At 47.4% G+C, this 14075-nt stretch overlaps 1 protein-coding gene across 2 annotated transcripts in view; it reads left to right on the top strand.

Moving 5' to 3' along the window:
* Positions 1 to 7663, top strand: part of pitpnb (phosphatidylinositol transfer protein, beta) — a 39776-nt gene extending 32113 nt beyond the window's left edge. The window contains exons 11-12 of one of the 2 annotated variants that reach the window (XM_035391261.1): positions 2112 to 2190; positions 5039 to 7663. In XM_035391261.1, the coding sequence (XP_035247152.1) occupies positions 2112 to 2159 (48 nt within the window). In that variant the 3' untranslated portion in view covers positions 2160 to 2190; positions 5039 to 7663. The remainder of the gene's footprint in view (positions 1 to 2111; positions 2191 to 5038) is intronic. The other variant, XM_035391260.1, reaches the window with a different exon arrangement.
* Positions 7664 to 14075: the final 6412 nt, after the last annotated feature.

The raw sequence follows: 14075 nt of genomic DNA, 5'->3' as shown, positions 1-14075 counted from the left end.
AAAGTTGTTAATTGTTAATGATGTTCAAAGTACACCGCTAGAGAACCCAAACGCTGGTCATGCAGAAGAACCCTGGTCAGTCCGACTCGTTCCCGCTCGCTCCCCTCCACGTCCCGCCAGGCGTGGGGCCGTGCGGCGTCACATGGGCGGTGTCACATGACCGCACGCTCTGCGGAACGCTTCCCCTAACCGCCCCCGTTTCTTCCCGCACGTAAAGCGGGGTGCGGACGAGGCTGTAATCGGTTCCGTACTGCTGCTCCGGCTGCGCCGGCTGCTTCGGCTGCTCCAGCTGCTCCGGCTGCGCCGGGGCCGGGGCTGGCAGCTCCGGAACATTCTCTACGCCGCGCCGTGCCCCTCTGTTCATGCGCTCGCACGTTATTTGTGTTGAGCGCGTTCCCGGGGCGATCCATTTCAGCCCGAGCTGGGGATGAGCTTTCTGGCCCAAATTTTTTCCTCCTCCTCCTCCTCCACCTCCCCATACCCCCCCACCCCCCCCCCCCCCCTCCCCGAACGCTGTTTCCTTCAGCGCTGAAAGACGATACGAACGCACTCAGTCAACTTTACGAAATCCCTCGGCCCTCAGGGAGCTCGGCGATCCTCTCGGCCAAGCAGACGTCGCTTCTCGTAGGGGAACGGCAATAAAAAAATGTTTTTTCTCCTTCCCCCAGACGCTGAGTAAAGTTTGTGTAAGAGTTTTTGAGCGCTGCTCAGTTTAGGTCAGCCCAAACACCCCCCCACGCCCCTGGTGTAAATGAATGCGTCTCTGCAGTGTGTTCTGTGCATTATTGAAGCGCAGCGGCTGGCTTTGTGCCGCAAGGCTTCCTCATACGCTCACACTGACGTGCTCGTGACCTTTGTGATGTTTACTTTATTCTGCTTATTTTTAAGCCCCTCCACTGAGTTTCCCCACCCGTTTTTTTTTTTTTTTGTACGTTTGTTTGTTTGTTTGTTTTTTATTTGTGCTAATTTTGAAATTTGCGTGGATTTCCGGAATTTTCCGCAGTCGTGTGTGATGCACCCCCCCCCCCCCCCCCTCTTCAGCTGTGTGTCGAGTACAGTGCACCCTAGACCCCAGTTATGTCACAGTTATAAGTGGCCTCAGTCATGACGCGGCCCTCTAGAAAAACACTATTGCTTTACAGTGCTGGGCCTTTGCCTGGTATCTGTCCATTTCGCTATCAGAATAACGAGGGAACGCTGTGCATTCATTGGGTGCTGAGCACCGTGGGTTATATATATATGTTTTTTATTACACCACATTTAGGTGTTGAGCAGACGCTCTTATACAGAGCTCACATTCTTTAGATACAGTCTGTTTACACAGCTGTGTATTTCGCTGAAGCATTTCGGGTTGAGCACCTCGCTCCAGGGCACGACGACAGCGACACAAACGGAACACACGTCTCTGCAGTTCCCTAATCGCCATACTGCACTTCCCTTTTCTTTACATTTTCCTGAACAATCTTTGGTTTGCTATGAGCCCCACACCCCTGTAGTTGAAAGAAGTGGTTTGTTCCTTGTTCCCATCTCCCTCCCCTCTCTGTTTAAAGTAGCTGCTGTGTGCATGTTGGGCCCCCAAACTGATCCATTCTGTAGGGGTGTAGGAGGTGTGGCCTGCAGAACTTGTGAGGCTAAAAAAAAAAAATAAACACACCCCTAAAACCAAGTGATGTGGTTCAGCCTAGCGACTCTCATTGGGCAAATTTTTAGTCACATGCTCAGAAAGGACGGTTCAGGAGCTCATGTTTAAAGATGGACTTCCTCCTGAATTAAACGCCTCCCATGTTTGGTGGTGTAGGAGGAGTGGTGCAGCCCCTGACCCGCCCACTCAGTTCTGCAGGCCCCTCCCACTTGCCCCCCCCCCCCCCCCCCCCCCCCCCCACTTGTCCTTCCTGGTTTGTCGTGCTCTTTCTGTGATGATGTGTACTAACGCCCGGCCAACCAGGAATCCCGGATTCGGGGCCCGACTCCGCCAACCCCCCGCCCCCTCGCACCGAGGGGCTCTCCGCGGGTTGGTTTCCCGGCCCCTTACTAACCCCTCCCCCCCTCCCCCTCCCTCCGGGTGGGGGTGGCCTCTGATTGGCCCGCTGACGGTCTCGTTTTGCGTCTAGATGCGTAAGAAGGGCTCCGTGCGGGGCACCACGGCCGCCGAGGAGTAGCCCCGCCCACCGTAGGGCCGGGGCACGCCGAGTAAGTCTGGGGAGGGGAGGGGCCAGTGACGGGCGTCTCCCTCCCGCCTTCGCCTGTCCGTTTCGTCCTTCGCTCTGGGTCCACCGCCGTGCTTCCACTGCAGCCTCTGGGGCAAGGCAGCGGGGGCTGTGTATCTATTCACGTTCAGCGCTGGCAGTCAAACACACAGGGTGGGGTTCGCTGCAGTTCCTGAGAAACGCGTGCAGATTTGTGTGTGTCCACGATGCGAACGGTAATCCAGACTTCGTCAGCCTCACGTTACGCTCCCCTAGGCGTTGAACTTAACGGTTTCCTGATGCTGAGAAATACACGACCGTGCGCACTGCCAAGGAAGTGAACCGAAATGCATGTCCCGTATATGTCGTGATAATATATTGTACTTGAATGTTTACACATTCCTGAATGAGGAAAATAAATAATGTCGTTCTAAAAAAAGCTTTTTGGAAAAGACGCTTGCACATTTTGGGCCCAGTGAAGGAAGACCTCGCCTCCCTCCCCCATATGGGACTAAAACAAATAATAATAAAAAGGTTTCTGCCTTGTTGGAGCCAGCTGAAGACTCAGAGCACCATTCAGCGCACAACATGTCGCTTAAGTGATCTGTAGCCCCAGTGAGGTCAGCAGCAGGGTACCTATAAATGTGCCTTTTCTGCAGCTGGACCACCGCAAAACTAGAAACAAAAATCTGCAATTATAAAACAATATTTATAATGATATAATCATTTCAAATGTTCAGCATGATGAATATACTAATAGCTATTCAATTTCCGCGATTGGTTCGACTGTATTCATGTATAAAATGTAGAATTCCAAAATTCAACACTCAACCTGTGCAGAGGTATTTAGGCTGTTTTGACTATACCGGCTGTTGAGAAGGTGAGAACAGAACCAGGCCACGCCCTGCGGCTCTTTGGTGACCAGGGTTACCCACCCCTTACGATTACTGTAAACCTGAGTGGACACACCCAAACGCAGGCATGTCTGTCTGCAGATCGTAGTGGTGCATACGATGCGGTAGTAATGTGTGTATACTGCACTGTGCCAGTGAAACCCTGCCAGTCCTTCTCGGCTCAGTGGAAGCATTGTGTGTGTGTGTGTGTGTGTGTGTGTATGCCACTCACGGTCTCTGTTTGTCTCTCACCAGCTGTACACCTCTATCCTGAGGCCACGTCCATCTGCCTTGAGCCGATCCTCGGCATTTGGTTTATCTGTTGTCATTGTGTGCGTGCGTGTGTGCGTGCGTGTGTACGTGCGTGTGTCCGCGTGCGTGCATGCATGCGTACGTGTGCATTTCTTGCACATTTTCATCTCTCGCATGGGTTTGTGTGTGACGGTGTTGTGAAGGGTGAAGTGTACTCTGTGGAAAACGGCAAAGGGGGCTTCTTCAAGCAATGAGACATTCTGCACTGAGCACAAAGCTGCTCAAAGTTTAACTTCAAAATCCCCAGACTTTGAAAACTTTGAGCACATTTTTTTTTAATCACTTTCTGTTCCAAGATACTTGGGCGTGGGGGGGAGAAAGTCCCTTCATAGCCGCGTACGTACGTATACCAGCTGAGTAACAGGGAAGAATCTTCCAGAAGGGTCCCTTCTACAGTCAGTCTGCATCCGCTGCTCTGAAGAGACCCCACTGCCGCCGCCGCAGGGTCCACCACAGCTCCTCCCACTGTCACCAGCAGGTGGCAGCATCGCAGAACTGAACAGTGCAAATCCCGGATTGCTGCGATTGCATGACATGTTTTGGGGTTTTTTTGTCTGTGAAACTTCATGTCTCATGTTACTGTGAAAGATATTCCTTGTAAAATGACTTTTAATGGGAGATGGGGTGGGGGGGGTGGGATTGGTGGTGGGGTACTAGGGGATGGGGGGTGAGGGTGCCTGCTGTACGTGCGGTACTAACTACACAAGTTTCTCGCTTGACCTTTGTGTTTCGTGGCATGCGTACTAACACCCCAGCGGGGGCGCTGCAGCGCCCCGGAATGTCCTGACAGACCCAGAGGGTTAACTGTTCTGCACTTGGAAAAAGCCTGCCCCACGATAGAGGAGCGGAGGGAGGGAGGGAGGGAGAAAGGAAGGAAGGAAAGGAGGGGGGAGGGAAAGTCCTGAATGTGAGGAATAAAGGGATAAGAGGGGGGAGAGAGAGAAAGAGAGGGGGGGATTGGACGTGTGGGGTGGTAACCTGGCGGTGTGGTTCAGGAGCCTGTAAGATGGGCCCTGTGACAGGGTCGGGCCCCACAGAGACCTGTGGCAGATTTCGGGGGAGGGAAAGTCCTGCAGTTTTACACCGACCTGCCCGACCTCCACATAATGGCCAGAGCTGATAATGCAGGCATGGCCAGGATAAGTGTCTGGGTAAGTGAGTGGTAGGTCAGGTTTAGTGTCTGCAGCTCTGTCTCTGGCAGGCTTAGTTCAGTGCTCAGTTCCAAGCCTCTCACAGATGGTGGTGGTCCCTGTTCTAGTCTTTCCCATTAACCCTGATTTTAATTGCTTTTGTCTGCCCCCCCCCCCCCCCTCACTCTCTCTCACCTCACTCTCGCTCCCTCTGGCTTTCTCCGTTTCACACTCACATTCTCTTTATGTTCTCACTCTCTCAATCCCCCTTCTTCCCTCTCTCCTCTCTCTTGGCTCTCTCTCTCTCCCCCATTCTTTTTCTGTCTCTTTCCTTTCTCTTGGTCTCCCTTCTCACTCTCTCCCTTTCTGTGACCCTCTCTTTCCTCTCCCTTAACCCCCTCCCCCCCTCTCTCCCTGTCTCCCTCTATCTCTCTTTCTTTCTCTCTCCCTCTCGCTGTCTCTCTCCCTCTCCATCTCTCCCCCTGCCCCCCCCCCCCTCTCTCTCTCTGTCTCTCAGCTTCGTAAATCAGGTCAGGTTCGAGGCACCAGTGCTGCGAACGAGCAGTGAGGCAAAAAAAAGCGCAAACAACCCCAAACCCTGACACCACCACGACGACGACGACAAACCCGACGACGACGGCAACGGCAGCAGCAGAAAGAAAGAAAGACAGAAGGGCCGAGTTTTTTTGGTGGCTTCCCTTTCCCCGGCGATTCTGGGAGCTGCGTTTGATCAACAGTACTGTACCCCATCTCTATGGAATGTCCCATTGACAGAGAAATGCATTGTATAAAATAAAGTATTTTTAGAGTATATGCGCACATAATGCAGGTAGTGTAAATAGCCTGGGCTACAGGAACTTCTGGCTACAACCACCCGTTTAGATAAAGCGTTTATTCATGGCTGTGATACAAAACCATTTACCAAAACCAACCTTAATTGGCACGATATCACCTTGGCAGGTATTGGACCAATTTCTTTTTCAGTTTCGTTGTCCAATAAGATCATTTTATTTGTTGAGTCTGTGTGTTCATGGCTGTTAAAATATTATTTTTCTTTTTTTTTTTCTTCTTTATTATTTTGCTGATTGCCCCTCAGGGTGAAATGTGAGCGGTTTCCCTCAGATGAACGTTAGTCCTGTATTAGTGGGTTTTGCTGCCTCAGTGTCATCTTACGGTGACTTGCAGGTGGATAGAATTGCTTGAAAGCTGTTTCAGGCTGGGTTTTATTTTCCTTAATGCCGTCCTTTACTGTCTTAACATTAGAAGATTTTGATTATTGTGTGTTATAATTAGGCTATATACCCCTCCCCCACACGTGCAGGTCTGGATCGGTTTATAATGGTTAGCATTTTGACACAGACACAGGTCCTTGCGTATCGGAAAGTTTTTTAGCAGATGAGACTTGTTTTGATGTGGCCCTCCTCTGGTTGTTGAGGTCGGTTCCAGCCCCCCAGCCCCTCCCCCCATCCTCTCTCGATTACAGGGGGCGGTACCCTAGCAACTGTTCTGCAGACCCAGTGCGGGGGGGTCGTACCGCAGGCTAACGGTTCTGCATGTTTACAGGTGAAGATTGAACAACCCCCCACCCACACCCAGCACTACCCCCTCTCCACAGGCCACAGCCACTCACCCCCCCCACCCCCCCACCCCCACTTGTTGAAATGAAAATAAATCCTGGTCTGCTTAACCCCCCCCCCCATCCTTCCCATCATGATGTCTGGTGGAGCACGGCCATTTTAGCAGCTTTACAGAGAGTATTTATTATTTTTATTTTTTGCGTAAAGAAAGGCCCAGTATGTTGGGTTGCACTGTGGGTCAGCCCAGCTGTGCTCCGGTATGTTTCACGTTTTACTCTGCTAGCTTCTCTCTTCCTCAAATCGCGGAGGACGTTTCCCGCCTTCGGACTGACGAGGTGCCAGTTTGTGGGGATTGCAGGGTAGTACTGTTTGGACTACACGCACGTCTTTCCGTCTTTTCCTTTGGCTAGGCGTCGATCGATCATGCAGTGGTCAGAGTGCACATGGTAAATGTCTTGTTTGTTTTTGTTCGTTTTTTTTATTTTTTATTTTAAATTTTTCCCATTTCCTTTTTTAACGATTTCTCGAAGCGCGTTGTCCGCGGACTGAGAAAGCGTGCACGCTACGACTTTCGCTCTCGAGCCAGCGAGGAAGAGCGCCGGTGTTTTCCGAGTTGGTTTAGCCGCAGCCGCAGTCTCGATTGTCATGGTAGCGCACAAAACTGTGAGGTAGACAAGTAGGTTAAACCAAGTTCTGATTCGCTGGTTTGCATTCTCAGTCGACTGTGGCGTTTTCTCATTCCTGCTCAAATGTGTCGCTTAAAAAACAACAGAATACCGGCCAGTCCAAAAAATATATATATGGGTACAATGCAAAAAATGTATTCAACAGAAGCCAAAAGGGCTATCTTTGTGGTTACTCCACCCTCCTACCCCCGCCCCTCCCTCGCAGAGTTGCTCTCTGTTTCGCCAGCAGGGCGGCGACAGCAGCGTGTACTCTACATGCATTTCAGAAGCCTCTGCTCTTTCAGGACTTAATCTTTTGATACCTGGCCGTCTGACACAGGTAACAGTGTAAGAGCATGGTATTCTGTTTGAATAATTTCTAAAGTTTTTGTTTCCTTTTAAAAGTTAAAAGCTTGTCTTTTTTTAACTTTAGCTTGATCGATGAATGAGGTCTGTTTGGTTTAAAATAAACAAACAAACAAAAAACCCTCACAAGGCGCTATAAACGAATGCTATTTTATCCTCACTGTATAGTTAACTGTCTTTTACTTGCAAGAGTTCTGTTGAGTGTACAAGGGGGTGGGGTTTTTTTGGGGGGTTTGGGGGGGGGTGGAGGGGCTTGGAAATTTGAGAAGAATAATTCAAAGAATGACAACTGTACAGTATATTCACGACTGAACTCTTTACTTGGAAAATCAACTACTGTTAAAAAGGATGCATTTAAATATTTTGATCATAAGTTGAGATTCAGGGGAAACTGTAGTGAATGTATGATGTTATATTTTTGATTTGTTTTTTTGTTTTGTTTTTTGTTTGTTTCAGCCAATGCGCTGTAACAAAAAAAAAAAAAAAAAAAGGTCTAGACAATGGAACAGAATATCCAATAAATTTCAAAATGAAGTTGCTGTGGGTTTTTGACTACTGACGTCCTGGTAGTGTGATGCAACCCTCAGTCCCTTTCAACTGATGAGAAAATCAAGGGCTTTGCCTTTGATGGCTTTTTTGACTCTTCATTTCCACGACTCTTCATTTCCAGAAACATAAGCCAATGCAAATTAGTCTTCAAAATCTGCCCATAATCGAAATTTGATGTCCATGATGCTTGTGAATGTGCTACATCAACTTTATGATATATTATTTATGTGAATAATTATATAATTTGTCATAAAATATCAATAACTGATAGTTATCAGGTATGTATTCTGTTGGTTTCCTGTATTGATTCTGCTTTGTATTAAATGCAGCTTCCTGTTAATGCGGTATTCCTGGAGGAGCGATGTCATTTACGGCATTTCCTCTCTCAGTATTCCCTGCTTGTCGCATGTTGCAGTATTTAACGCAACGGTCCAGCATGCCACGTCCCTGTGGGCCCCTGCACTTTGAATTTTGGAAGTTGAAACGACATGAATGATGGTCACTGACGGTGGCGTCGCCAGCGATTCTGTCCCGGAACCTGCGGCGTTTCCGTGGGAACTACGGCGAGCTACTAACAACGTGCTTTTCATTGACGCTTGAAAATGAGCTTGGGCGCTAAATGCGACTAGCATTGGATCGGACATTAACACTGAAACTGTAAACGCGGCACGCTTCCTAATCCTCAGATCTTTGTATCATTGTCTTGATGCTGTAGCTTTTCGTGCCTCCTAGTTTGACTTAGCGACGGTTAGGTCAGAGTAATGTCCACTGGGGGAACTGAACTTTAATGTGTTCATAGCTATGAATAATTTTACAAAATGACTAGTACCTAATCAGACCTGTGTTTCGTAGTTGTTCTAATGACCTTTGGTACGCACATAGCGTACATCGCTTTGGATAAAAACGTCTGCCAAATAAATGCAATGTAATATAGATCTGCTGAAGATCTGAGGATGAAGTGAGGTGCTTGAGGCGGTGAAATGCAACTACAGGTAAGTCACCTGGGAACTTCTGCTTTCCGAAAGGAAGGTGTGGAGCATCAGAGTGGGTGGGGAAGACTGCCCCCTGCTGGTCATGCAGTCACGGTGCAGCAACACGCAGGTTTTCCCAGCTCTTCTCCCATACAATAGAAACTCTAACCTGCTTAACTCGAGCAGGACATGATGCATGCAGGTATGGCTACTGGCAGTCAGATAGAGCTCTCTTTAGATTAGCAGGTAAATGGTGAGCCTAGATGAGCTGATTGACCTGTTCTTATTAGTGACAGGTTTTAAGTTGAAAACTTAACAGATAAAGAATTTATGTGCTGTGGTAATAGTATGCGACTGGTGCATGAAAACAAAAGCGACTCTCTACCCGGCAGCTATTTCACACGGTAAACTGAAAGCAAGGTCGCACTTTCAGAACGCAGAGCTGGCTTCAGCTGATAAAGTTACCCCACCGCCCTGCTTCTGAAAACCATTACATTCCTCTGACACTGTTTTGCACTGCACTCAAAATCACTGGTGATATGAAGGGTAACTGGTGGTTTTGTGGGAGTATAAAATGGGTATGTTAGTTATGTGTTTAGAGACGTGATAACTAACCCTGTTTTTGGAAATCTACCATCCTGTAGGTTTTCACTCCAACCCTAACAAAGCACACCTCATTCAACAGCTAGAGATCGCGTTGAGCTGCTAATTAGTAGAATGAGGCGTGCCAAATTAGGGTAGAACTAAAGACCTACAGGACGGCAGATCCCAGGCACAGGGTTGGGGGGCACTGGTTTGGAGACTCGACATACCCTGCTTGAATTCATAACTCTCAGTGTTTGTGAAGTCTGCAAAATTGTACTCACGGTGGTAAAGGACATTGCATTTCCAAACGATTTTCACCTGAATGTTGAGAAGTATGTGGCCAAAGTAACAAGTTCTCTTATAAGATGTGACATCTGAGGCTGCTGGGTAGCTCATTCTGGTAAGGGAAACTTCTGCTGTGGTTGGGCCCCACAGTCTGGTGTCTGTTAAGGCTCTGTTCCAGTGTGTGATTGGGCCCCACACTCTGGTGTCTGTTAAAGCACTGTTCCAGTGTGTGGATGGGCCCCACAGTCTGGTAACCGTTAAGGCACTGTTCCAGTGTAGATTGGCCCCACAGTCTGGTGTCAGTTGAGGCGCTGTTCCCACGTGTGAATGGGCCCTACAGTCTGGTAACTGTTAAGGCTCTGTTCCAGTGTGTGGATGGGCCCCACGGTCTGGTGTCTGTTTAGGACTGTTCCAGTGTGTGAATGGGCCCTACAGTCTGTTAACCGTTAAGGCGCTGTTCCCATGTGTGAATGGGCCGTACAGTCTGGTAACCGTTAAGGCACTGTTCCAGTGTGTGGATGAGCCCTACAGTCTGGTAACTGTTAAGGCTCTGTTCCAGTGTGTGGATGAGCCCCACGGGCAGGGGGTTAGCTTCAGCCCAGGGGTGGGAGGGTTTTAGTCTGCTCAGATGACAGCATCTCATCACGCACTGGCGACCCCTGCTGGTCAAGTGGGTGCCCACAAGTCCGCTTGTTTACCTCCCGCTTGTGTCCGAACGATCCCACCCCGCACCCCGCACCCCGCACCCCGCACCGTGATAAGGAGCGCTGCCTGCCGTCACGCTTCGCAGGAGCGCGCGTGTCTGTTTACACCGTCCCGAGATGATAGCAGCAGCCGCTGAGGGAACTTGTGAGAAAAAAATTAAGGCATTAAAAAAAGATGTGACACTCTCTCTAAAGGAATGTTCCCTTTTAAGGAATGCCGTTTTGGAGCCAACTGGGCGGCCGTCCCGCTCCCCCCTGCTCGGGGCCCCTGGTGATTCTCCCTCCTGGGCTCTCCCTCGTTCCCAGGACACCTGTGCTTTTCCCCTCCCTTCATCCTCCCTCGTTCCCTCATTCTTCCACTCACCCTTTGCTCCCTCACTCCCCGATTCTGCAGGTCAGGGGCCCGCCGTAATCCCAGCCCCGCCTCGGCCAGTCATGTTTTTTTTTTGTAACACCCTTTCGTGACTGTCGGCCCGTCCCGTTGCGATGCTTTGACTCAGGAGGGGCGCGCGCCAGCCCCGCCTTCCTTCGTGGAAGGGGTGCAGTCGGTCGACGCTCAGCTTCTCTCCTCTTGGCTGTCGGCCAGAGGGCTGAGCTGCGCTTTTCTCACCGCCCGGCAACCCGAAGCGCTTTACAGTGACGAGGTGGAAACTCACCTCAATATCCACCAATTAGGCCATTTACCGATTAGGCCATTAACCAATAACCACTCCTTATAGACTCGTTAGTATATTTCCGTTACAATGCATCATTCAACGCTTCAAAGAATAATGAGGTGTGATTCAATCAGCATTTCTCCTTATTTTTTGAATAATGACTAGTGAACACCGTATTCTTTTTTCTTCACAAAGGCAGTTTTGGCGAGTTCAGTAATTGCCAGAACTAAAACTGGCTGAACCGAATTTGTGAAGGAAAAGCGTAACGCCTGCGTTTGCTCGTAAAGTCAAAGTCTTGGAAAATGTTGATTGAAAACAGGCTAACATGCATCTCATTGTATACCATTTATGAGTGCGGTACTTAACCCTAATAACCGCAAATGTAGTAAAAGCATTTCTTACCACCTTACTTCCCCAAGTGCCGTTATTACGAAAAAGACTGATTGCTCACTTGTCCTTTCTGCTTAAATAGCCTAGTCGATTAAAATGCAATTCACACATTGTTATTTATATTTTGATGTTGGCATCTAAAATTGACTTGAATAAACGTGCATAAAAAGGTTTGGGCGGAGACGAGCTAATGGAAGTCGTTAAGGCCACAGTGGATGTGGGACCCAGTGGACGTAGCCTACTGTTTACCGAGTTACAGAAAGAAAGTGCTGAAGTTTCACCTTCGTGGGATTCTGGGGTCAAGTGCAATTGGTTCGTGTGAGAACTATGCATGTGGGATTTACCAGGGGGTGAGATTGGGGGTAACACCTTCAGGAGCCAACTGCTGTAATCAAAGCCTTGTACATTTACTCATTAAATCACTTAAGTGTTTTAACGACTCGAACCCCAGCGGTTTTGGTGTTGACTGTGGGTAATTAATTTTCTTTTGACGAGTGTGGCCTTTGTGCAGGAGAGCAGCTCTTCTGAAATGAGCTGGGAACCCGATCGGCCACCCTGGAGAATGGGGAGGCTTGCACCCCCTTCTGCTTCTCTCTCTCTCTCACACATGCACGGACCACCACTTCAGAGACCAGCCATTTTTTCCATTTCATGGCATCTCACCTTTCTCTTCCCCAGTCAGCCGTTTTTTTCCCCCTCTCTTCTTGCTTCTCTTCCGTCATCCAGGTCCCTATCTTTCCCCCTCTTACACATTCCTTTCCTGTCTCTGTTTCGCTATCAAATTCAAAAGGAGCATTATGGACAGGAAAAAGTTGTGCGCTCACACAGTCATGGTTCAGAGTTCAATAAAATAATATAAACACCCTTTCTAACAATGGACCAAATCCTTACTGATAGTGTTGGGCGTTGTTCATCCTGTTAAAAAAAACCCAAATGCACAATTCTCTGTTCAGACAAAGAAGTGGATTCACAAAGTAGCAATAGACGGCACAGAGGTAATCTAGACAGATTTCCTGTCATATTGCGACTGCAATTCCAAGTTCCTGTTCTGATTTTTTTTTTTTTCCCCCAATGGACGAGTTGTTTTTTTCTGGGAGAAAGTAGGTAGCAATTAAGGAAGTTCGTAACTTTATGTATTTCATAAACACACTAGATCAAACCGTTTGACGATGTATACCTGCATTAGATTAATGTATATTTTCATAGCCATATTTAATTGTAATTAGTAACAGTCGCAAATGGATTCGATTATTATTACTCTATCCTCTGTTCATTACTCATGGTAGTAAAGGATAGGCCAAATGCCTCGTCTCCTGATTGCCTCACTGAACGGAGCATGTTTAGTTAACCCCAGGCTCCACTCGCCTTTAAAAATATTTCACCACTAGATGGCACTGTGTCTATTTAATAGACCCTTCGCGCAAACGCCTTTTTTCAGCATAATCACTGAAATAACTCCGTAACAGTAGAACTGCAGAGTTTACTTTTTCAAAGCAGTAAAGCTAATTCAAATATATTCGTACCGCATCGCATATCAAGCAAATCTGTTTTTACACAACTAATGGCTAGTGTGGTAACAATTTAATTAAGCATTTAATAAACCAATCAAATATTAAATTATCTCAGATGGTGGATTAGATTTTTTTATTTCCCATTTGAACGACCGTCATTACTTAAATTGTAAAGGAAATCGAGCATCTTTACTATTAGGCAAACAATGCAATCAATACGTTTTAATCTCTCTCTCTCTCTCTCTCTCTCTCTCTCCCTCCCTATCTTTCTCTGTCTCTCTCCCTTCCTATCTTTCTCTCTCTCGCTCTTTATGTGTGTGCGCGCGCGTGTGTGCGTGAGTGAGCACCCACGCTCGTTCAGTAAGGCAATCCATATAGTACCTGAAGGAGAACTCGCGGCAGAAAGTCACAACCTTGTCACTCTAACAATTTTCATGTCCGTTTCTATTCCTTCTGTATGCCGAAATCTACTTGCCGTCAACGAAGAGTAGCTATAGTCCACTTGAAAACTAATTAAACAAAATCAATATTTAATCACCAGCTTTCTGAGTTTGCAGGCAAAGGACCTCAACATCGACAAATAAATAACCCATTATGGCTCGAGTCGAAGCTCCGAAGCTCCGTCCTTTACTTGCTGAAGAAATACAAACCAACTTAATTTGTTTACCCGGAACCTATGCAGAGCTATTATGATGTAAAATTTACTTTAATGTGAACGGGTAAACACTGTGTTTTTGGTAGCCCAGTTGAATTCTGGATATAGATGGATAACAGGGATTAAACAATAGCCTATCAGTCATTTAACCACAAAATCTAAAAATAAGAGGTGCAGACGTAGCCTATTGCTATGTTGCATTTTAAACAAATTTTTGTATACATGTCTTAGATTAACTGTTTTGTCGGACACTTTCCTTTCCACCTGCGAATAAGTAACTAAGGTTATTTAGGGCAGAATTTTGTTGTGCCAGAAGCAGGTAGGCTTTGAATTTACTGCCATTGATTTTGATATCACAACACAGATTTGTTGTGGTCTAATTGATATTTTAAGGAGGATATTCGTGAGTAGAGCAATTCACAAACGCTGTTTTGGTTTGATACTTTCCCCCTAGACTCATTGCTTCTAAACAAAACATCTGCATTGGAAATCCAAACTGAACAATATAATCAATTAAATGACAACATCAACGTTAAATGGAATTAAAGGGAGGGATTTCTATAACTGAATATAAAATATTTGTAATCTTTCTAAGCCATATTTAATTTTTTTGCTATTTCCCTTTACACACACACACACA

Source organism: Anguilla anguilla, chromosome 14, assembly GCF_013347855.1.
Source record: "Anguilla anguilla isolate fAngAng1 chromosome 14, fAngAng1.pri, whole genome shotgun sequence".
Lineage (NCBI taxonomy): Eukaryota > Metazoa > Chordata > Actinopteri > Anguilliformes > Anguillidae > Anguilla > Anguilla anguilla.
This window is presented reverse-complemented; position numbering and strand designations above follow the sequence as displayed.